General features: G+C 43.0%; 3 protein-coding genes across 4 annotated transcripts; 2 read left to right on the plus strand and 1 right to left on the minus strand.

The window, feature by feature from the left end:
* The first annotated feature begins 410 nt into the window (after positions 1-410).
* On the plus strand, positions 411-13,919 carry tbc1d31 (TBC1 domain family, member 31). Its single transcript, XM_070550935.1, is given in 25 exon segments — positions 411-493; positions 728-826; positions 1,084-1,224; positions 1,360-1,475; positions 1,957-2,135; positions 4,022-4,173; positions 4,288-4,447; positions 4,898-5,098; positions 5,175-5,348; positions 5,440-5,519; positions 5,588-5,734; positions 5,902-6,035; positions 6,167-6,254; positions 6,256-6,292; positions 6,359-6,538; positions 6,617-6,849; positions 6,926-6,998; positions 7,113-7,192; positions 7,263-7,398; positions 9,765-9,857; positions 10,077-10,196; positions 10,290-10,484; positions 12,566-12,635; positions 13,251-13,412; positions 13,581-13,919. Coding segments are annotated over 24 exon segments (3,168 nt in total). The 5' UTR covers positions 411-493; positions 728-755; the 3' UTR covers positions 13,727-13,919.
* Positions 13,920-14,896: 977 nt separating this feature from the next.
* On the plus strand, positions 14,897-17,685 carry LOC139069844 (protein FAM83A-like). Its single transcript, XM_070550939.1, has 6 exons — positions 14,897-15,315; positions 15,421-15,543; positions 15,628-15,746; positions 15,828-15,995; positions 16,071-16,195; positions 16,276-17,685. The coding sequence occupies exons 1-6, from the start codon at positions 15,039-15,041 to the stop codon at positions 17,465-17,467; spliced, it is 2,004 nt and encodes a 667-aa protein (XP_070407040.1). The 5' UTR covers positions 14,897-15,038; the 3' UTR covers positions 17,468-17,685.
* Positions 17,686-18,865: 1,180 nt separating this feature from the next.
* On the minus strand, positions 18,866-22,327 carry c5h8orf76 (chromosome 5 C8orf76 homolog). 2 transcript variants are annotated; one of them, XM_070551785.1, is made up of 8 exons: positions 22,116-22,327; positions 21,364-21,465; positions 20,183-20,326; positions 19,996-20,046; positions 19,775-19,919; positions 19,603-19,693; positions 19,250-19,382; positions 18,866-19,183 (listed from the first exon to the last, which is right to left on the minus strand). In XM_070551785.1, exons 1-8 carry the CDS (start codon positions 22,218-22,220, stop codon positions 19,010-19,012), a joined length of 945 nt encoding a protein of 314 aa, XP_070407886.1. In that variant the 5' UTR covers positions 22,221-22,327; the 3' UTR covers positions 18,866-19,009. The 2 variants fall into 2 exon arrangements, with proteins under 2 accessions (XP_070407886.1, XP_070407887.1); XM_070551786.1 differs by having other exon boundaries at positions 22,160-22,301.
* Positions 22,328-23,862: the final 1,535 nt, after the last annotated feature.

Consider the following 23,862-nt stretch of genomic DNA (forward strand, 5'->3'; position numbering starts at 1 on the left):
TAAACACATTTCGCTGTAATGTGGAGTTGTTGGTAGATCCTTTCCTGAGATGAGAAATGTAGAGCGCTGTGATTGGCAAAACACAAAACTAATCAGGCCGATGATAGACCGGCATAGACAATGGAGCGTGGCTAGACCGACCAGCAGAGCAAGATCTTTTGCTATTGTTTTGGTTTGTCTAGATTTCTAGGCTCTTTTTCCAACATGATTGAGACATCCTTCTGTTTTATTATTTTACTGTAAAACTCTTACTTATTGTACCTTTAACATCAGCATCAGCGAGTACATATTTACTAATACTGACAAACACGGAACATTTAAACATAGAAATGTACAATAAATGAAGACATTTTAGCTGAGCACAGAAAAAGCCATGTTGAGACGTAAAACTTCAACTCCCAAGAGCCACTGCCGTTTTGTGACGTCACTTTTATGCGACCAAAACCTCTTCAAAACAAAACATTTGCCTAAATATCTCTCCTCTTTAGTTTGGGTGTGTCCAGACTTTTCTTTTATAGATTATTAGTGACTTTGAATACAGGAAAATTTGCGTCCATATTGTTTCACCGTTTTTAAAGAGGACTCTAATGTGTTTTTTGTTGTTTTTTTTATTTGCCGCTGTTGCACCGCCGTTATCCTGCTAACCTGTTTGCTACTGTGACATGTAACTTCCGCCTGATTTATACGCGATGCAACAGGCTTAACAAACCTTTTCTTTTCATCCAAGCTTTAGTCTTGTACAGTCGTATTTAATAATGGAGGTGACGAATGTCGGAGACAAAGAAGACGGGAAAATATGGCATCGAAAACCAACACCGAGGAGAAGGTATTAGTCTGTTTCTGCTGCAGTCAGCTCCTGATGTTCTTGGTCGCTAAGAGATTCTTGTTAAAACAATGAGACCATTTTGATACGAAATAATTATTTAAGACACCAAATTATCATCAGTCTTAAAAAAAAGGAGCATTACAGAAACTTCACTTGTGTATAAGTCGTTCACTTAGCATCCATTCATTTATCCTCATAATTAAATGTGTTGATTCCTGTTCTTCATCCCTGATCTTCTCCATGTTTGTCTTCCTCAGTGTGTTGGTGACGGTGGTGCGCACTGCCCAGCAGGCCAAGACGGTTCGTTTCCTTCAGGTGGCCTTTGACACCACAGGATGTGTCTTCCTGGCTGGAGATCACCATGGCAACATTTATGCCTTTGACATGAGCACAAACAGGTGACGGTCTCTGTCTGGGTCATACAGAATGAATGGACATAGAAAACGAGCACATTTCACTAATGTTACATCTAATTATTTTAAAAATGTGTTCTGATCATCTGAAAAGGTAACACAAGAATTGTCCTTATGTAGGTTTCGTCTGGTGCAGAAAACTGGACAAGCTTGCACTGCTCTGGCCTTCAACCTTCGCAGGACCACAGAGTTTCTTGTAGCTTTGGCTGACTACACCATTAAGTGTTTTGACAAAGGTAGGATGGAAATTTTTATTTTTTAATTTAAATAATTTTGATGTATGAATCAAGTGACGTATCCCTTATCCTGGACTCTTAATCAGTATCACGTGTAACATAAAAGGAATAATAAAAGAAGCACAATACAACATACCCAAATATAGAAGAATAAGAGCAAAGGAACATTAGTAATATTGAAAAAGGTAGCAGGAATAAGTCACTATAAATAACTTGTTACCACCTGAAAGACGCAGTAGTTATCCAATGAGAGGCTTGTGGCTATTTACTTACTTAAATGTGGGTGGCGACTCTTCTTTTGGTGTGGCAGTGTACACGTAGATTTGCTTTTGCCACGTTTCCATCTCTCTTGTTGGAATACATTTTAATTAAAAGTAAAACTGTATATAGATATGACGCTGAAAAAGCTCAATTATGTCTTTTTCTCAGGTCTTTATTTATTTACTCGTCTTTTGTTTTTGCTGTAAAATTCATTACATAGACACCAAGCAGCTGGTCAGTTGGATGCGAGGACACGAAGGAGCAGTGTCATCCATATCCGTTCACAGCTCAGGCCGCTACGCCATCAGCACATCAGCTGACACGGCTCAGCTGTGGGACCTGGACACCTTCCAGAGGAAGAGGAAACTCAACATCAGGCAGTCTGTTGGGATACAAAAGGTAAACATGTTGGAAGTTGGTTTGTGTTTTGTCAAAGGGAAAAGAAATGCTTTAAAGCTTCATTCAGATTTGAGGGTTTTAAATTAGTTTAAAGCCTTCCTTTGCAACTTTGTCATATTTTTAAATCATTTTCTTGAACCAGTATGTGCTAAAATTACCCTTTACAGGGTGCAGAAAGACCACCCAGCCCTTATTGCCTTCTGTGGCCAGAATACCGCATTTGCAATGCCAGAATGCCGGTCTGGTCTGTTGGACTTAAAATAAAATGGAGCTGACATACCTGGAGCTGCAGTCTGTTTACAGCACGTTTCCTTCATGTTTTAGATCATGAACACAGCTGATTTGTTTAATGGTGATGAATCGTTTCTGTAGACACTCAGGAAGTCAGAGGAGACATTTCAGCTGTTGGTTGAAGGTGGTAAACATATGTCGACGGTGGTAAAAAGATGAACACACAGCGAGGAACTTTTAGTTTTACTAAACGGACACTAGGGGGTGCTAAAAGCAAGCCTAAACTTCCTGGATTCGGTTTTGTGGTTAATTTGTGGTCATTTTCCTTTGAATGGCAGGTGTTAACCCCTTAACATCCACAACAAGACAAAAACCTGTTTAAATAATTTCATTGACATAAACATAATAAACTGTGTCACAGCATTTTCCAGTGCTTTTTTCTTTATGGGGACGTTAAATGGTTAATAAAACCTACATCTGCTAAACTATTTATTTATTCAGATCAAGTAAATAATAGAATTTTGCTCCAAAACACCAGGTTCGTAAGCTTAAATAAAATTCTGATAAATATAAAAAAATAATGTAACTCAGTCACAACCCAAAACACATGCAGGGCTTTTAAGATGCATTTTCTTTAGAGACAATAACCTCTAACTTTTGCTTGTAGGAAGCAATTCTTTCACTTTTCAACATTTTTGTTATTCACTCAAAGTTTATCTGTGTAATATATAAACCGTTTGCTTCCTTTTGTGCCACCATGTGGGTCTCTGCTGCCTCTATAAACACTCCAAATATCAGACAAACCATCCATCCGTTTTCTGTCAGTGTTTGAATTTAGGAATTATGGTCCTAAAACAAGCTGTTTCAAAAAGTCTTCATTTCTGACATCACAAATTGGGAAAATTAGCATTTACCAGGTAAGAGAGATCTGCGAGAGGAGGGGCAGCAGCTCTTCTTGAAACCCCTCCCAGTTATCATAACTTCTCAGCTTATAGCAGCCTGAGCAGAAGCTGGGTGGGCGTGGCCAGCTCCAACTTGTTTTCGTAAAGTGACAGAGCCCTGAAACTGCTCATTCTGGAAGGTACTGACACCATCAAGAATAAAACTGCTGAAATCGCTTTATGCGGGAGGGATTTAGTGAAAAAAAATGTCCTGAACATGTATTGTATCAACCGTAGAAATATTATAACTTATGAAAAAATGTCATAGTGTGTATCCTTTAAGGGGATCACTCTGAAGGAAGAGCATGTTGAATGAACACAAATCTGGTGACTTTTTTTTTTACATTAGAAACCGATTTCTTTGTTTCTCAAAAATTAAGCCTATCACTGGTACTTTTGATCCATCTTGTTGATTATTACTTTTATTTTTTTACTTTAACAAAGAAGGTCTGGAATTCCAGATTGAACTTGTAAAAGTTAACTTTCCTCTTCATCGCTGATGGGACGGTGTCCTTTTCAAATCCAGATGTTTTCTCAGTCAGATTTATATTTAATCCTCAACATGAATCCTATCGTCGGAGTAGATTTTTTTAACTGTTCCTATAAGGATTTAGGTTTTGTGTTATAGTCAGACTTGTGACCCGGTGTTTACCAGGTGACCCTAACCCTGTTTCATGTTTGTGGGTCTCTAACAAACTCCTGCTTCTGTTCCAGGTGTTCTTCCTCCCGCTCAGCAACACCATCCTCAGCTGTTTCAGCGACGACTCCATCTTTGCCTGGGAGAGCGACACACTCTTCTGCAAGTACCAGCTCCCAGTGCCCGACTGCGGACCCAGGATCTCCTACAAGGCCTTTGCTGTCACTCGGTGGGCCTCACACCACACACAGAAGGATATTTAAACAACAGTCTTGCGTGTGAATGTTTAATAAGCTCATCACAGATCTGCAGCGTTCTGGAGTCTTTATCTTTGTGTTGACAGTGATGGTAAGAGCCTCGCAGCAGGGGGGCGCTCCAACCTGCTGCACATGTGGAGTCTGGATAGCCAGCAGCTGGTGAGGGTCATCCAGATGCCCTCTCAGGTTCGGACTGTCAGACAGCTGGAGTTCCTGCCCGGCAGCTTCGATGGCGGAGCCAGCCAGGTACAGAAATGGGAATAGAGGTTTTTATTCATTTTCTTTTGACTGAATTTCTCTCTAAGTGAAAATTTTACCTGTAAATCAGGAATCAGTGCTGCTTTCTAAGGAAGAAATAGCCTGCCTTTAATCAAGAGCATATTTTGTTCATTTCAGAACATTAAGTGTTGTTTTTATGCTCAAATCTTGTTCTGTTCTCTCTCTCTCCCTTCTTGTGTTCAGATTTGTTGTATTTATCCTCAAATCGACTTTTCTGCTCTTAAATCCATAAAAATGTCCCTCTCTGGAGCCGGACGTTCAAGCGAGATGATCATAGATACCCCCCCCCCCCCCCCCCCCCAGCCAATAAGAAGCCAGACATGATGCTGAGCAATGAGCATCATATCTGGCTTCCTATTGGCTGGGGGACTTAATACAAGATCAGATGTTGATGGTCTGTGGTTTTTCTCTCCACAGATATTGGGTGTGTTGAGCCAGGATGGTGTGATGCGTTTCATTAACATTCACACATGTAAGCTTCTCTTCCACTTGGGTTCTGTGGATGATGCCGTCACCACGGTGGCAGTCGGCCCAAACGGGCGATACCTGGCGGCCATCATGGATAACGGAAGCATAAATATCTACAGCATCCAGAGTCTCACGCAGGAATTAAACAAGGTGACTGATGATGTCACGCATAGAGTTTTGTCCTTCTTCCAGTGTTTATGGTGTGTGTATGACTCTGTGTGTGCAGCCTCCTCTGTCTCAGGTGGCTGTCATCTCCGTGGGTGAAGCTGATCAGGACCTTTCCAACATAAAGATGAAGGTTAGATCTCAGGTGGTTCAGAGACCTAACAAGAGCTCCAGCAGACAAGCTCAGGTGAAGATCCTGAGACCACCTGCTGGGTCTTCAGCTGAGGATAAAGAGGTCAAATTTCATTTAAACACGTCTTTTTTATTGTTTATTTGGTTTAAAAAACTAAGTTTCTGGTATTTTTCTCTTATTTATTTTTAAACAGAATGAACTCCCAGCTGGTCTGAATAAGAAGAGACTGGTGTCTCTGCTGAAGGCCTTTGGTGAATATCCAGCTAAATACAGGTAAATGAGGGGGATTTTTCACATACAACACAGTCTGAGTTTTAGGATGGTTTTTGTTTGTGTTGCAGGATGTTTGTGTGGAGGTCTCTGCTGTGCCTTCCAGAGAACCACGCAGCTTACAGCAGTCTGACCGACAAAGGCCTGCATCCAGCCTTCCTCACACTGCAGGAAAAGTACCCCATCAAAAACCACAAGCTGCAGAGAGGATTACAGAGGTGTGTGTGTGTGTGTGCGTGTGTGTGTGTGTGTGTGCGTGCGTTTGTGTGTGTGTGTGTGTGTGCGTGCGTGCGTGCGTGCGTGTGTGTGCGTGTGTGTGTGTGTGTGTGAGCTGGTATAGTGTGGGTTTTCAGCTGATGAAAAGCTGTGTTTGTTATCTCTGCAGGGTTTTGTCTGCTTTAGCTCACTGGGCAGCCATCTTTGGAGAGGTGGAATACCTCCCTCTTGTAGCGTTTCCGTTCGTGAAGCTGTTCCAGAACAACCCCATGCTCTGCTTCGAGGTGGTGGCCACTCTCTTAGGTACTTTACCAGAGTGCAACTTACTTGTTTTCAGTTATTTATTAAAATTATATTGGGGAGGTCATCTAAGCGCCTGTTTTAGGTCAGAAGCTGACCTACTGAGATAGTTTTACTGGAATCTGTCTGTACAGTGAACTGGTGCCAGCACTGGTTTGAGTATTTCCCCAACCCCCCTCTGAACATCCTGAGCATGGCGGAGAACGTTCTGGCTCATCATGACACTGCAGCACCTGGTGGACTGTGGGGTCACTTCTCAGGTAACAGCAAACACACACACACACACACATGCTATTATAGCTCATGAATGTCGTGTGTGTCCCCAGCTCTACGTGTGGCCTCTGTTGGAGACGTTGTTCTCAGAGGTTCTAACCCGTGATGAATGGCTCAAACTTTTCGACAACGTCTTCTCCAACCACCCGTCGTTCCTGCTCATGGCCTGCGTTTCCTACATTATCTGCTGCCGTGAGCCCCTGCTGCTCTGTTCCCAAAAAAAGGACTTTGAGGTAAACGCCTTTATCAGAATGAACTATGTCAGTTTTTGTTTCTCCTCCACAAATTTACCCAGCTGTCCTCATTCTTAGTACTTCTTTCACCATCGCAACAATCTGGATGTTGGAGCTATGATAAAAGAGGCTTACCGGCTCATGGGCTCCACCCCAGCTGACCTCCAGCCCCAGACAATGCTTTCTGGTTTCACCCCACTGACCAGCGGCCAGTACCCCGTGTTTCACCAGTACCCGGCGTTTATAGTAGAATACCAGAGCAGGGAGCGGGAGAGGATACGGCTGCAGGAGGTGGAATATCTGCGTGAGAGGTGAGATATCAGACCTGTCACAATAACAGTAGTCGTGTAACCGCTCTCCATCATGTGTGTGTGTTTGTGTGTTCAGGAAGGAGCTGTCAGCGTTGCATGCAGATTTTGTGCGTCGCCAAGCTGAAGAAAAAGCCTATTTGGCCCAACAGGTAGATTTCTTCCTCAGTGATTGTATTGTTGTTCTAATATGAAAATAAACACCAAAAACATTTTGAACGTGAGGAAAATGACCTCGTTTGCTGCTTTTAATAATTCAAACACAGGATTTGCTGCGGAAGGCAGAAGACCAGCGGAGAACCATCTTGGCACAAGAAGAGGAAAAGCTTACAGAGCAAAGAACCAAGTAAAGAACAAACACTTGGAAATTTTATGACGTCACACATTAGATGCTGACTCAGCTGTATCCGACTCAGGTTGGCAGCCATGAAAAGAGAGCTGAAGGTGAAAGAGTTTCAGCTGCTGGATGCAACAAGGAGGCGGTTTCTCAAACAGCAGCAGGACCTGCAAACCTCCCAGATACGTAGACTGGACCAGGAGATCAGCAGAAAGGTAAACAAGGCTCTCCTTCTTTAGGAGCACGTCTATTAGTGTTCTGGTATGACATTGTTTTCATACCATCCATCCATTTTCTTCCGCTTATCTGGAGTTGGGTCGCAGAGGCAGTAGCCTAAGCCGAGTTGCCCAGACTTCCCTCTCCCCAGCCACTTGGACCTAGCCTGGCCTGCCAGACCCCTCCTCTGTTTAATTCTACACAGAGAAAGAGTCTGGGAACTCTCCTATTTAAATAACCCCACCCTGTGAGAATGCTAACCGAGCCAATCAGCGCTGAGTAGCGTACATCACACACCATAACGCCGAGTTTAACATAAACATGGTGACTGAAGTGGAGTTAGCTGCGGCTCTTTCCTTTGTTCTAAATGATTTGAACACGTCTTTAAAACCACAACAAGTAGAAGCGCTAAAAGCATTTCTTCTAAACAAAATAAAAGATGATTGCCAGACGCTATTTTTTTACTACAACTAGACATCTACTGCGTCATGCGGTACAGTCGGGATTTCCGTCTTTTTTCTGACTGGTCATTTTTGAGCTGCCTAGTCCCGCCCCTTAAGTGCCTCTCTGCCTGTGAGTTACCAGACTCATTCTCTGTGCAGAATTAAACAGAGGACGAGTCTGGCAGGCCAGGCTAACTTGGACCAGCTCGTCCTGGGGAATCCCAAGGCGTTCCCTGGCCAGCCGAGAGACACTCCAACGTGTCCTGGGTCTTCCTTTAGGCGTCCTCCCAGTTGCACTTGCCCGGAAAACCTCCCCAGGGAGGCGTCCAGGAGGCATCCTGACCAGATGCCTGAGCCACCTCAACTGGCTCCTCTCAGTGTGGAGGAGCCCCTCCCGGATGACCAAGCTTCTCACCTTGTCTCTAAGGGAGAGCCAAGCCCCCACAATGCGGGTGAAAAATTGAGGTCAACGCGGAAGTACAAAAATTGCAGTTCCACCCTCATCCGCTGGGGGCTGGTGTCAGAAGCGAGCAAATCCTCATTGACTCCCATGTTAAAAATACCAATTTCACAGCAGAAATAAACATGTTTACAGCCTGGTACCAAAACATGTTTTTGGTTTAAATGATCTAGTTTACACTCATGACAACTCTGAGGGGGGTGCATTTTTTTCTCACTCTTCTGTTTAAGTGTATTAAAAGCCTAAAATTCTGTATAATTAATGAGCATCAGACCCACGTGACCACAGAGCTAGCTCCATGGAAAGGCCTCAGTAGAGCCTCGGTCTGGCTTGGAAACTGCTCCGGGATTTTGAGTCTCTGTGTTTGTGTATTCTTTTTTTGGATATTTTTAGTGCAATTGTTGGACAAAATGACTTGCTGTAGCATTAATTGCACTAATAGAGCGTCCAAGGAGTCTCCACTTCATTTTTTTCGGTAAGTAAAATTATATTTATGTATTTTAGGTCACTGCCGAGCTGAGCTTAGATTTTAACATGTACTGTTTAACCATGACATTTAAATGCAATAGGGTAAAACCCAGTGCATTTAACATAATGCTGCACTTTAGAAAATGGGTTGAAATATAACATGTTGGTGGAGCTGGGTTCCGACTATCGGCTTGTGTTGGTCAGGATTGACGCACTTTGTTTTCATTTAGTTTTTAACCCTTTAACGCCGATGCGTCACCAGGATCACCGGTGACGCATCGGCGCATGTGATTTCAAATAACTCCTCGCTACTTAACTATAAAATTCTTAAAAAAAACATAAAGGAGCTACTGTGTGGTGCTTAAAGGGGTAATGAAATCAAGGCCGTTTCATATTCTACTCTCCTCTGTAATCAGGCAGTGATCGAGGTCACTTTTCTGAGAGAGACCTGAATGAGAAATATTAACACACTCAGAGAAACTCCTCCAAATGTCTGACTTGCCTTACTTTGGTTTTTGTGTCATAAAGACCTTGTTTCAGCTTCTTTTCAACATCAGTTGCCGACTCCATCATACTCATCCCGATCCCGCACTGTTTCTTTTAGCCGACCATTCCCGCACGCAGCAAAGTTCACACCGCCCGCCCCCGCAAGATTTGTGTTGGGTCCCAATCCCGATGCAGCCCACTAAGCTAGGGCACATGCGGAGGACACACGCGCGCAAAATATATTTGTTTTCAGTTACATTTATTGGGCCCACTTACATTTTCTTAGGCCCACCCACAAATGAGTTTCTGGCTACGCTAATGGTGACATATGACAGACTTCTCTGAGCTCCGCAGCCATTACACTTTTCACCTCATGCACCCCCTAGCGGCAGCTCGCGCACCACACTTACGGAAGGTGATCTAAAATAACGCTTCAGTCTGACTTTAAAAATTGGGAGGGATGTGTGTTATGTTACATTACATTGTAGCATATTATATTCTTCTGCAGATGGATCTACGTGAGAGAGAGACCGCTGCAGCAGTTGAGGATCTTGAGGTCAGACAGATGGAACTGGAGGCTCAGAGGAAACGACTTGAGCAGGTGACACCTTCTAGATGACCTGAATTCTCCTCCTCCTCTCTGCTCCTTTTATTTTTATTCACCTGTAGTTTGACCGGTTCCCCGGGGTGACTTTACAGATGCTCTAACAGTGTCTGATTTCACCAGTGTGTGTCTGAAGCTGACACTCGTTCTAGTTTTATTTTCCTTCTGATGGTGAAACACTGTGAAAAAATGTCCTCCTTCTCTTCATGTCCTCAGCACTTGCTGAAGGAACAACAGCGTGTCGGACACGAGGTTGAGGAGGAGATACAGCTGAAGCTAAGAGAAGCAGGAGAGAGCCACACAGAGCTGCTTCGTGATGCAGAGTCTAACATTCAGGTGGGTGAAGCAGCTACATCACCATAACCGCTGAATCTGTGGTTTTTAAATTCCTTTCATGTTAAATTTATCACCAAATGCAAACACCCACAGGCCCTGGAGGAGTCCCTGGCAACAGCGCACCAGCTGGGTTTACAGTCTGACTGGCAGAGGGAGGTGGTGGATCACCTGCAGCGGGTCGGCACCGAGCGGGAGCGAGGGAGGGCGAGGCTGGAACGGCTTCAAAGGCAAACGTTGGCAGAGGAGGAGAGGCTGGCTGACACCATGAGGGATGTAGCAGGAAGAGAGGTGAGAGCATGGATGTGTTTGTCAACAAACAAGTTCACGTAAAACTTCTTTCCGGAGTATTTCTCTTATCCGATGGCACCATCTAGTGGCTGACAAGCGTATCACACAAAACCGCTGTTCCTCTGTTTTTTTAAGATGGCGACTTCACGTTTCTGTTTATACATGTTCTGTAGCCGACAAACAGCTAAAACACGTTGTTTTATGAGTATTATTCTCATGTCATGTTGTGTTCTCATATATTTATATTTTAGAGACTTTCTTGTCCGTGAAAAGTTCATCAAATCTGCATCAGCCGAGGTACTTCCTTAAATGTGAAGCGTCTAAGCAGCAGTCTAACGCTATTGGTTAGTTCTGGTCGGTGCTCAGTTTCCTATTGCACGGAACTCTGCCGGGCAGGGGGCGTGCTTAGCAAAAAACAAAAAAGACGTATTGCTTATATTATATCACAGTACATGATAAGATAATCACTTTTACGGATTTCTGACAAATCTTACATCATTTCTGAAAGAGAAAAACTCCAGAAAGCAGCTTTAAGTGGTGGATAAATTATTTAGAAGGTGGTGCAGGTCTGAAAATCACCTCTTTAAGAATCGACATGCTAATAACTTGGATTATTAGGACACTAAAGGGGGACTTTGGCCATTTTGAACAATGTTTTTGTTAAAATTCTTAAAGGTCTCAATCACTTAAAAACGTGCAATATTCATCTTTTTGTTATTGGCCACTCCGAGTTTCGTACGCACGTAGAACGTGAAAATTGTCTTCACCCCCATAACCTGAATTCACTGTAGAAAGGAAATAGATGGGAAATGCCCAGGTCAGGGCAAATTGTATTCATGGCCCTGCCCTTCTTTGCTTGGAACTGCCCATGGGAATGAGAGCAGATAGTGACCCAATCCCAATACTCGCAATTCCAACCTTGCTCCCTTCAACTGCATGTTCCAGTCCAGGGGTGCGAGTACGTAGGCTGTCCCAATCCTCAAGTGCAGAAGTTGACCACACCCCCTTTGCACCCTTGATCCGCACTTTTCCCAAGTCCACATCGATGTACACTTGGGCGAAGGGTATTGCCCACAATCCACTGGTGTGTGGAAATCTTGAGAAGAAGGCAGAACAATGGCTCAAGTGCCTTTTCTGAAAATATGGATTTTCAAGTGAAAGTAGTTAATTTTTAATAAGATTAATGATTTATTCATGCTCTGAATGTTTTAGACTAAGATTTAATGTGAACAGCAATAAATACATTTTGTCATGAAGTTGTTTGTTTTTTTGAAAGTTGTTAATAAAGATTTTTTGAAACGAATGGCATATGTTGCAGTCGATGACGCAAAGCTCACCGTCCCAATTCTGCAATTATTTGCACACTTGTGTACTACGCACACGAAGCCTTACTGTGCACTTACTCCACGTGCACGTCGCTGAAGACCGTAGGGCGCAGTGCGAGTATTGGGATGGGGCCAGTGTGTCGGCTAGTAGAAGCTAACCATTAGCATTAGCAACTCCACAGCATGGCGAAACCCTATCAGACTTGTGTTATTTGTAAAAACTGTTGCATGTTTACCTAAGAAGGAAGAGTGAGTGGAGGCGGCGGAAGAGTAGCATTGCTGTTAGCCAGTCAAAGGCTACAATATTATTGAGTAAGACTCCACATCCTTTCGTTTTGCACTCCCTTCTTCTCTGACTAACTTCTACTTCCTGAAACAGGAGCGCCAGAGCTTTTTCCATAGAAAACAACTCAAGGCATTCATTCATACATACATATGAGACCACAGAAAGTTTATAAAAAATAACAAGCAGATGTGAGCTTTAACTGATCTACTGGTTTTAGTTTCGTAGTTTTTGTCAGAGAGGATTGAGGATGAATGAGCTAACTGCTAGTCATTTCTAATCTCGTGTTTTTGGTCTGATTGGACCCAAATTCTAAACCAAAGGCTGTCCAGGAAGCAAACCACCATAGATAAGCTTGTGATTATAAGTTTTATACAGAAACACTTAAACTATCTTCCTAATGGGTGAAACCTTCACAAGCTCTGGAAGTTTCTCCAACTGTTCCTCTGTAGAATCTGCTTTTTGCTTCACAGTGGGATGAAGTGATGAGCACCAGAGCCCGGTTACAGGAGCAGCAACGGCCCAGCTCACCAGCACACACTGGTATCACCACACAACCATGCCTCGCGCTTCATTTAACATTTGGGTAACTAAGTACTTACATGGTAATTACATAGTAAGTTAAAGTGTATTATTGTTTCTGAGTTCTTAAACGGTTGTTATAATGTAACTCAGGTTCAATTCTAGTTTTTATTTTATTAACCATTTTATTACAATTGTTCACTTTACAATACACTTTAACTTACCATGTAATTACCATGTAAGTACTTAGTAATTAGGGGACTGTAAAAGGAAGTGTTACCCATGTTTGATCTTCATTATCTGCAGTGTTGTTAAAAAGTATCTGACTCCTCATAAAGTACATTCTGTCTCCTAAATGTTTCAGATCAACTATTTCCTGAGACAAAGTTTTCTAATTATCATTTATAAATCTATCCAAACGTGAGAAAGTGTGGCTCCATAATGTAACAGCTGGTTGTAAGTCTTGTAGGTAACAACCGGATCAGGTGTTTGTGGTAGCTGAAATGATCTAACAACAGCTCTGGCACAACAGTAACATTTACAAACATGACAGGAAATTACATCGTACCATCAAAACATAGAAAGATATTGAAAACTTCAACACAAATCTGGATCTGATGTTTATTTTTCTGTTAGATGGGTGGAGACAGATGGACGTAAAGACACTGCGTCCCACTGGAGGACATCCTCACAGACCTGCTTCTGCTGGGAACCACGGTGTGAGAACTTCAGTGCCAGCAGGAGCCAACATGCTGTGTCTGAACAGCTGCTCACCTTCAGGCAGCTCCTCCACCAGCTGTTAGTCACTTCTGGTGTTTAAACGATGACATCCCTGTAACATTTCTGATATTTATTTCTAGTCAAACAGCCTTGTGTCATGAGCGTAATGCTTTTCCTCTAGTCCATACATTCTAGAAATGGTAAGAATAAGACTATTTACTCTCCTCTTATCTGTTTTCCTGCCAGTCTCCCTGGACCGAGGTCGGGCCCGGTTGGACAGCAGCGAACGAGAGCTGCTGAAGGAGATCAGAGAACTGAGACTAAAGCTGGCAGCCAGAGCTAAAGAGGCCAGCATGTCCTCCTCACAGTCTGTCCACACGCTGTCCCAGTGACCACGAGCTGGCCTCGGTCATCAGTCTGTCACACAAACATACTCTCATAAGAAGGCACTCTCCCATCAGTGACTCAGACTGTGGAGAGAACCGATAGCTGCCGTCTTTTACACCTCAAGTCAGCAGATTTGCCAAAACCAGCTAGAAAAGCCATTCTTTTACACCAAAATACGGTCTAAGCTTGTGTTTTATGGTTTCTGCTCTGCTTCGTGTGGTTTTACTCTAAAATGTGAGTCAACGTGAAAGTGGATTTCTTCAGTAAACATCTCTGTTTAGTTCGGCTTTTTGACTAATGACCAAAATACACTCGGATACCACAGGAGCCTTTGGCTAAAAAACCTTCTTGTTACATCTGGTTGTGTTGCCATGGTAACCACAAGACAAATGGTCACTTCCAAAGGTGTTCTGTCATTTATTTTTTATCTTGTTTTTTATTTATCTGTTATTGTATATTTGTACCCATTTTGCTTTTGTGGTGATGTTTGATTTTTTATTTGAATGCCTTTTATCACATTTATATCATTTGAAGCCGATTTTGGATAAAAGACATCTTAAAAATCTTCAAAGGTTGTTTCATTGTGGTGTTCAGTTCATCACTTTCTGATTCATTCATATCAATGTAAAACATATTCTTTTCCAAATGATCTATTACAATATATTTATATTAGATTTAGATGAGAGAGATTCTAGTCTGATACAATTTGTAAGTTTATCAGGCAGTAGTATTTTTATCATAAAGAGACTGAAACACTTCCTTTTACATTAGAAGGTGGACGTTGGTGTGATGTGAATCCAGATGAACTCTAGTCAGAGTTCAGAGGAGCTGATGGGTAACAGGATTGCGGCTGTTATTACTGTCCTCTGGTCCAGGTGTCTCTGCTTTTGTCTAAAACACATCCAGGTGTTGTTTGACATGATCTGAAATGACAGCCATGACTCATTCGCATCTACTCATCCATCCTTCTTTTATCCATGTTCATGCTGTGCCTGAAGGCCTGAGGGGAGAACTCAGAACCCAAGTCCACAAACCAACTAATTCTAAGGGATGCACACGTTTTGATGCTGTGCTTGGTTACTTCTGTTGCCAGGTTTTATTTGCACATTTCTTGGTCACATTTATGCATTCCTATTTGTTATTTTTACATACAGATTTAAACTAATTTTAACATACAGGAAGCTCTTTATTCTGCTCTGACCTGTCACGTCTGATTAAGCATGAGGAACCCACTTAGCTGTCAGAGGAGGCGGGCCTTCTTTTTTCTCCTAACCTGTTGTTTAGAACCAGATCTCCTTATAGAGCTGGAACACCACCATGGATGGATGCAGCAGTGCATCTGACCTGTGGTATCAGAGGTTCAAACCCCTGGGGAAGGTGAGGAGACGGATCCAAGACCTCCGCATCCCCTCAGCTTCTTACTTCCTCACCAGCAGCTCCAGGCTAGACCTGAGCCACAACGAGAGCATGCGGCTGGCTGTGGACTGTCTGCTCAGCCGGGGCTTAGAGGGGTACCACGAGGTGCTGAAGGCAGAGGGAGAGGTGGACTTCCTGTCAGAGCTGGAGAAGGACTACATCCTAAAACATAGGGAAGGTGGAAATGCAGGTTTTATTATTTATGGACATTATCATTTCTGATAAAGTCTCAGAATTCTGCTTGCTATTGTTTTACTTTGACACAGTTTTGTGTTTATAACAGATGCTGTGGGTGAGTCTGATGATGTGGACAGAGAGTCTGATGGCCAGTCCTGCTTTGGCTGCTCTGAAGTGACAGCAGAAAATGGTTCTAAGGAGGAAAGCCTGGATCAGAACAGTGAAGAAGGTACCCAGGAAATAAAGATGTTCTACAGCTTACAGGAAAAACATCTGCTTCCTTCATCTATTATGTTTTATTTTCCTCACCCAGATGTAAAACCAGCTGGTCAGATCCCAGATGACCCTAGAGTTGAGGTTTTTTTCCAGTCTGACCACAGAGCAGCTGGTATGAAGGATCTGGTCAGACAGTTCATCAGAAAGGCTAAACTGGTAACACTGGGAAGTGTGTCCAATCATGTTTTTGATTCAAACATCACATATTTAGGTAAACATGGATAACAATGTGTTCAGGCTCTGGCTGTGGTGACGGATAACTTCAGTGACCCGGAGCTGCTGTGCGATCTCCTGGAGGCGAGCAGGAAGAGAAATGTGTCCGTTTATCTTCTGCTGGATCACCTCAATCTGAAGGTGTTTGTCAGCATGTGGGAGGACCTCAAACTCAGCAGCAGACACTTCCCGGTGAGTACCTGACTGCAAAACGAGTTTTTCTACCAAAGGCAATACATGAAAGTGTGTGTGTGTGTGTGTTTGTAGATGCTATTGGTACAAAGTGTCCATGGTCTGACCTACTGCGCCAAGACAGGCAGGAAGCTGAAAGGTCGGATTGCTGAAAGTTTTATAATTGCTGACTGGACTGAGGTGCTGTCTGGGTCATACAGGTACACACACACACACACACACACACACACACACACTCTTCTCTTTTCTCTGACTGATTTTTCTTCTGTCCATCCCTCAGTTTGACCTGGCTGTCCTGGCAGGTCCACCAAAGTCTTGCTGTTCTCATCAGAGGACGCTCAGTCTCACGTTTCCATCAGGAGTTCTACAGACTTTACTCCGACTCAGAACCGGTCCCTGACTTTGTCTCCTTCATGCCTGTCCTGCCGTCCCTTTGTCCTTACACTACATCACAGGAAGCTCAGAGTGTTAGGACCGAACCCCGGGCTTGGACTGAAGACAGGGAAGACACTCGGACAACCCCCGCTGAGAAGCTGTTAGGTGGCAGTGAAGACAGTAAACAGCCTGTACTTGGAGCAGCTGCTGGTTCACACTCACAGAGGACAAAGTCTCAGCACTCCGTGGTTTATAGTCCGCCTGAGGCCGGAGCAAACACGGAGCTGCTAGAGAGGAATCAAACCCAGACCCATGAGGACTCGTATCTTCCTGATCAGACTTCTTTCTCAGATGCCAAGGCTCATCCTGACAGATCTGTTTTCTCCTCCATACCTGAGCAGAGTCTGAAGGTTCAGGAGCAGGCCTCCTCCCCAAGACATGGACAGCTCAGGGCTGTGTGTTATCAGTCACATCTGAAGAAGGTAATCAGTCTTGATCACACAGATGTGGGCACTGAAGGATTTTATTCCCAACAAAACATCTCAGAGAAGCCCTTAGTGTTTACTTCAGTCAGGAACACACAAAGATACCTCTGGAACTGCTCACCAATCAGTGATAATCCTGAATTCATCTCATCTCCTCAGCAAGCACCAGGAAACCTCATCCTTCAGTTTCCCTTTACCAGCACCAAAGGGCGCGTGTTCAGGCTCCACACTGAGAGCAGCCGGCTCCATCAGCACCAGGCCCTCATTCACTCACACTTCAATGCCTCATGTTCACAATCCACAGCTAAAACCTCTCCTCTCAGGCCTCAGCCTCACACACACCCCAGACACATTCTCTCTGATGTCAGAGCCCAGCTACTCCTGCAGCCTGTCGTCGCCCAGCAGATAAATACCACTCTGAGACTAAACTGGACCCCCCAGAGATACCAGGCTGCAGGAACCAGAGCTGTTTCTCGACACAACTCTTTTAGTGGCACGGACGTGGTCGAGCAGCTGGACTGGAGGTCCCCCCAGAGCGGGATGAAAACATCACTGGGAAGAAGCATGAGCATGATGGAGAGGAGACCAGGATGCTTTAGGGGTCTTCTCTAAACTAAAACTCTTTAAATAAAGTGTTATCCGCATTTGTGGATTTTTTTTTTACCTTCAGTCACTCTGGGTAGTCTCTTTTTCCTCGTGCAAAAATCCATGTAATCACATGATTATTTCTGCTATAATTCCCAGGACAGACCATCAGGAGTGGCTAATCACAGGTGGAGTCATTTCCCAGCTCATTGAGACCTGTAACGGCATGAAATAATGTCCTTACATAACAGTTTTTATACACCTGCAGCACTTTCTTTCAATAAAAACTCTGAATACCACTGATATCACTGTGTAGGTGAAAAAATAAGTAAAGTTTCTGATCATGTTTGTTTAGTCTGCTCCCCTTCTGCGGGCTGGGGCATGACCCACTCAGGACTAAGGAGTGGGTGTGGTTTTTGCAGAATTCATCATGTTCAGTCGAATTTACTGAATTTAATTTAATCCTCTTGGCATCAAAACTACCCTCTTAGCTCCCAGATGTTAAAGATGCATTATTTAGAAATGAAGTAAAAATGACATCCTGTGATGAAATTTGGTTACCGCAACCACTCTAAACAGCTCTGGAGCTTTTTGCCAGCTGTCATTAAAATACAAGTGTTGGTGCTGCAGTCACAGGAGACACGGCTACCCCACACTCAGTGTGTTTACATGCACAACCGAAAACCAAAGTATTGTCCTAAAAAGACCTATGTCGGCTCTTTAAATGCGTTAGTCTGGCTGGAAGCTAATTGGTTCCAAATGGGGGGGTGGGGGGTGCTGGTGGATCAGGGGCCGGACATGGCTCGCGGGCTGTCTGTTGAGTACCACTGCTATAAGCTAACCGGAAGACCTCAGACATGAAAAGGGGTATATCACCACTTACTGTACCAGAGGGAACGATATTTGAGGGGCTGGTTTTCTAATGCGCATGTAAACTAGGACAAAGATTCCCAGCCTATTATAATAAGATCAACTTAGATGGCGGTCAGAGATGCCCTTCTGCATAACTTGGCTGCTGTTATGTTCTTGGGCAAGACCCTTAACCCACCTTGCCTGCTGGTGGTGGTCGGAGGGATCGGTGTCACCATTGCTCAGCAGGCCTCGCCTCCATCAGTGTGCCCCGGGACAGCTGTGGTTAAATCGTAGCTCCTCCTTACCCGTGTGAATGGGTGAATGACTGATTGTGTTGTGAAGCTCCTTAGGGAGTTGTAGAACTCCAAGTAAGTGCTTTACAAATACAGATCATTTACCATTTTACCATTCATGCCCAAATTAATAAGCCAGCTTTTATCAAGCTTCCCCCGTCCTGCAAGATTTCCATGTCTCTGCTTCCGCCCAGATAGTATAGTTGCATTGCCTTCTCTGGATGACTTTGAGTGCTGCAGAAACCTGTTAATCACCAATCATTTAAGATTTATAAAAACATTTCTTTATTTTTTTTTTCAGTTACACAAATTAAACACAAAGAACTTTTTCACAGCATTTTGATACTTTGTATGATTTTATCTTAGGAAATATTATATGTAAAGCATCTTCTTCTTCTCCAGTCCTCTTCTTCTCTGCAAACATTCAGGTTTGGAGCACTAAGACACCTCCTGTGGCTGATGGGTCTCTTAACACGCCAGTCAGTAAAACTTTGTCCCACCAGCGCTCTCTAAAGTTTGGCAGACACACACTTGCCAGACTCTCCCCGTCCTGGTAGTCTTCCCTCATCTTCTCTGGGATCAGGTCCTCTGACATCACCTGGATGATGAAGGTGATGTCACTTCTGTTCCCATTTAATCTGTTAAAGAAGTACACAAATCTTACCTCACTGAGGGTCTGGAGAGTTGGTTCTGCTGGATTTAACCGCTGTAACGCCTCTTCTGTCACCTGCAGGACCTTTTGGCTGCGCTGCAGCACAAAGGAGGACTGCTGCTGCTGTAGACTTCTCAACAGGAGTCTGTGGGTGGCAGCATCTCTGAGATAAGTGTGACCCACTCATGAAGCCATATCTCATCTCTTGTTTTCTTCTACTTAAGTTGGTTTGATCTTTGTTTTCAGATGGGATTTTTCTTTTAAATAAAGCTACATTTATTTTCAATGTTATGAAGACAAGGATGCAATTAGAGTTGTTATTTTCATAAGCTCTGGTTATTTCATGTCTACTAAATGTACGGTACCTGGTCCTGATGAGACTGACACAAGCTTGGAGCCAGATCTGTTCCTCACTGAGCTCCTCCTGGTTCTCCTCAGTCTCTCCTCCCACTGGTTCTGGTAAAAAGACAGAATAAGAAGAGCGTCAATAACTGAAACTTCATCTTTAAACCAGACAGAAGGTTAGATTGAGCGTACCTGTGGCTGTGTTGCTGTCCAGCAGCTGCAAACACATCTGTCCCAGGCTGAACCAGTACCAGGGGTTGAAGGGCAGCAGCGTACACAGCTGCTGTAGACATGACATCTTCGGCCTCACAAGCCCAAAGTGGTGGTAGATGCTGACCTTTAGGAGAGGTTTAGATTTCTGTCAAGTCACAGATTTACATAATAAAAAGAAAGTTGTGGTTTTCCTGAGAGACCTTGAGCAGAAGGAGGCTGGTCAGGTGACAAGTGTTAGAGACTTCTTTAGACTGGAGACAAAACACAGATGGGGATTAAATGTTTCGAAGGATCTTTGACTCGAAATGCAAATATTTAATTATTTCATTTATCATTTGCCCAACATAGAGTAAGTATCTGCACGGCCCCCTGCAGGAACAGATATACCAGTGATGAAGCCAAATCCAGCGCCTCATTCCTCTGTCCCAGCTTGGTGCAGCATCGAGCCATGCCCTCAAGGACATCTCGTCTGATGGTCAAGTTGTTGTCTGAGGTCAACTGTAGGCAGCTGCTGTATGCCTCCAAGGCTTTCTAAACCACGCGCATGCGCACGCACGCACACACACACACACACACACACACACACACACACACACACACACACACACACACACACACACACACACACACACACACACACACACACACACACACACACACACACACACACACACACACACACACACACACACACATCTTAGTAATTAGTTATGTGGTTAGATACAAAAGCCGTGCCCACGGAGTTGGTTCGACAAAAACTAAAACTCTTCAAGTTCTCCAGTGTTTAGGGTTCTGTTGTTGTAATTAAAACTAATAGCTTTAGACTCAGTGTTTGATGCTTTTCTGCCCAAATTTCACTGACTGAACAAATAAAGTTACAGCCAGGAACACCAGTGTTCCCAGTTACAGCAAGAAAGGAATGTTCCTGTAGATCAGTGAGTTGATACCAGTTGCTGTCTGGGTTGGGTCAGAATCATCTGACACTTTATCTTTTTGGATTCTGTCACAAAATGACTTTTCTGAGTAAATTAAATACATTTTTATGACATAGTCTGATATTAAAAATTAACAAACTAAGCAGAAATTCTCAATTAAATAAAAACATCTTAAGCTATTTAACAATTCACTTGATTTTTTGTATTTCTGACTAAACAGGATGATTTTTAACATAGAACTGAATAAATAGGCCATATCTCATTTTAAAGATGATGAACAGTGAGACTCTATGAACCATCTTGATTTTATTTTGAAATGTACCGGGATCTGACAGAACTGGGATTTTATCAAGAAAAGAATCAGGGATCAAGTGGTGATTTTTACACCCAGTCCAGTTCAAACTTAGCTTAGGAACTGATCATGACTTGTATCTGTTACCATTGGTGACTTAGCCAAGAGATTTTCCTTCATGACATTCAAAATTCCAACTCCCAACTCATCTTACTCAGGTAAAACAGGAAGAGGAAAAGACGTAATGAAGAGGACCACAGGTTATCTCATTAAACTGCATCTATGCAGCTAAATCTGCAGGAGCTTTAGTGACGTAAAAGATGCTGAATGGCTTCAGTTACCTGATAGTTCCCTTGTCTTACAGCCAGATCACCTCTGAACTTGAATACTTTCTGTTTCTCCAGAGAATCTTCATTATGTAGGCAGCTGTTCTCACAAAACCACTTCACAACAAAACAAAAAGAAACTTTCAATTATTTTAAAACAACTACTGCACACACACACACACACACACACACACACACACACACACACACACACACACACACACACACACACACACACACACACACACACACACACAGAGAACTTTATGACAAAAGTGATTACATTTATTAATCATATGAATTCAGTCTCTAACCAGAGTCGTGGTTTATTGTATCTGTGTGGGTGGTTGTCTGTTGATGCGAGTTAACCTGCTGCAAAGGAGTCCGTCTCAGAGAAAGTTCTGAAACCTTTAAACTAAACTCAGTTCCTCATATATTGGCTAAGCATCCGCAAACTGCACCCATATTCTTTACAGATGATTTTAGAAAACTAAAAGGACAACTAAATAAATGCCCACACCGCTAGGGACCTTTGAAAACTAATTTTATGCAGCTGTTAATTTTAATTTTAGGAAAATGTAATAAATACTCCCCCTTAAACTGCCTCTTTTCTGTGTCAGCTCTTTTACCAAAGTCAGTGAGGACTAATATTTTTCACTGAGTTCATGTAGTTAAAACTAGATTCTAATCAACTATAGCTAATCAAAAGGACAGAAAACCCAAGCCTTCGTGGTTGAACAGGTGTTATAAATATTCAGTGCTCTCACCTGAGGGTCACACACTTTGGCGTTATAAGAAGACAAAGACTCACACACTCGCTCTCTGGCCTCCAAAAACACAGAGTCATCAAACGTACTCCCGAAAATCTCCATCAAAATATTCTATGAAAATTGTTTGTTTAAAAAGAAGGACTGTGCAACCTCTTAGTGCTGCGGTCCGTCAGCTTAAAAAACACCCCGAAAAAATGGTCATCAATCAATAGTTCCGCGGGTGCGTCTTCTTCTGGTGTTTTATTGGCGGTTGGCAAACAACGAATGGTGCATTTACCGCCACCAACTAGTGTGGAGTGTGGTCTGGAACAGCGTACTCAAAACAAAACCAAACAGAGGGGAAAAAAAAGTCTCCCAAACACCCTTATCTCTCTCAAAAACCGAAATAAAATCTGAAAACAGTCGCTCCTTGAATTTTGTCTCAATAAATCAACAAGATCCAGTTTCACTTTCATCTGACTAAGAGTGTGAGTCCTCCTTTCCGCCTTCTGACATTGTAATATAACATGATCTATAGTTTCGTCTTTTCCACAATAATCACATTTCCCTGTATTATGTTTCCCTATCATGAATAATGTATTATTTAACCCAGTATGTCCAAACCTTAGCCTAGCAATCATCACCTCCTCTCTCCTACTCCTTCCAGTGTTTCTCATTCCTCTGCGTCGAGTTGTGTTCCTCACACAGAAATGTATAAAATCGGAAATATATAATACTGTGGATTAAATAACAAAACAATTCCCACGTGACATTTAAGATATGTACATCGGGTGATTGAGGTACTATTTGCTTGTAATAGCAAAATGTTATTGTAGGAGAATGGAGTCTCCACCAAGTCGCCTTGTAATTTATGACTCCTTGACAACAGTCCCCACTGTCTCTCCACAGCCTCTAAGGTGGCATTTCTTCTTTGGGGCTCCAAATGAATAAGGATGACACTCTTTTTAAGCAGCAGTTATTATTATATGATATTATTTTATGTACTGATAAATTGTTTAAAGCAGACATTTCTATGAGCTATGAAAGACAGTTGATGATTTGTGAAACCTTTCGTTAATTTATGCAGGAAAAAGTGTTGCCTGCGTCTCTCAGCTTCAGAGAGTATACAAAATGGTGCTGCTCACCTGTTAACAGGAAAAGGGAAGTTGAGCATATTGCTGCTGTTCCGGCCTCTTTGCAGTGGCTGCCTTAATGATTGATTTAGAATTATTTTATTGCTTTTTAATCTGTTAATGGCCCCGCCTCACCTTACCTGTGTGAGCTGCTACACCTGTACATCCCCTCTCGTCCTCCCAGGTCAGCTGATCAGCTGCTCCTTATAGTCCCAATGACAACGTGTAAGCTTAGAGGAGATGATGCTTTTGCTGTACTCCCACCCTCCAAAGGGCTCCTATTTAATTGTTGCATCCATAAATATAATTTGGTAGTACCCTGCTACCTTCAAAATGGAAAGGGTGGGACTGAGAAACTTAACTTATTGAGAGCGCTCAGTGAGTTCTCTAGCAGATTAGGCAATTTTTTCGTTAGGCTCAACTTCTCCTTCTTCAAATATATTTGGAATTACATATAAAAATAAATATGATAAATGATTTATTCCCACCGTTATTTATTTTTGCATGTGTTTTTGTCCATATATATTTATGAATGGGGATCCCTGCAAACAGTCAACGTCGCATGGACGTGCAGATCATGTCTATATTGAGTCTTTCGGTCCAGACCACGTCTGTAGAACATCCAAACTAGG

Source organism: Nothobranchius furzeri, chromosome 5 (assembly GCF_043380555.1).
Source record: "Nothobranchius furzeri strain GRZ-AD chromosome 5, NfurGRZ-RIMD1, whole genome shotgun sequence".
Classification (NCBI taxonomy): Eukaryota; Metazoa; Chordata; class Actinopteri; order Cyprinodontiformes; family Nothobranchiidae; genus Nothobranchius; species Nothobranchius furzeri.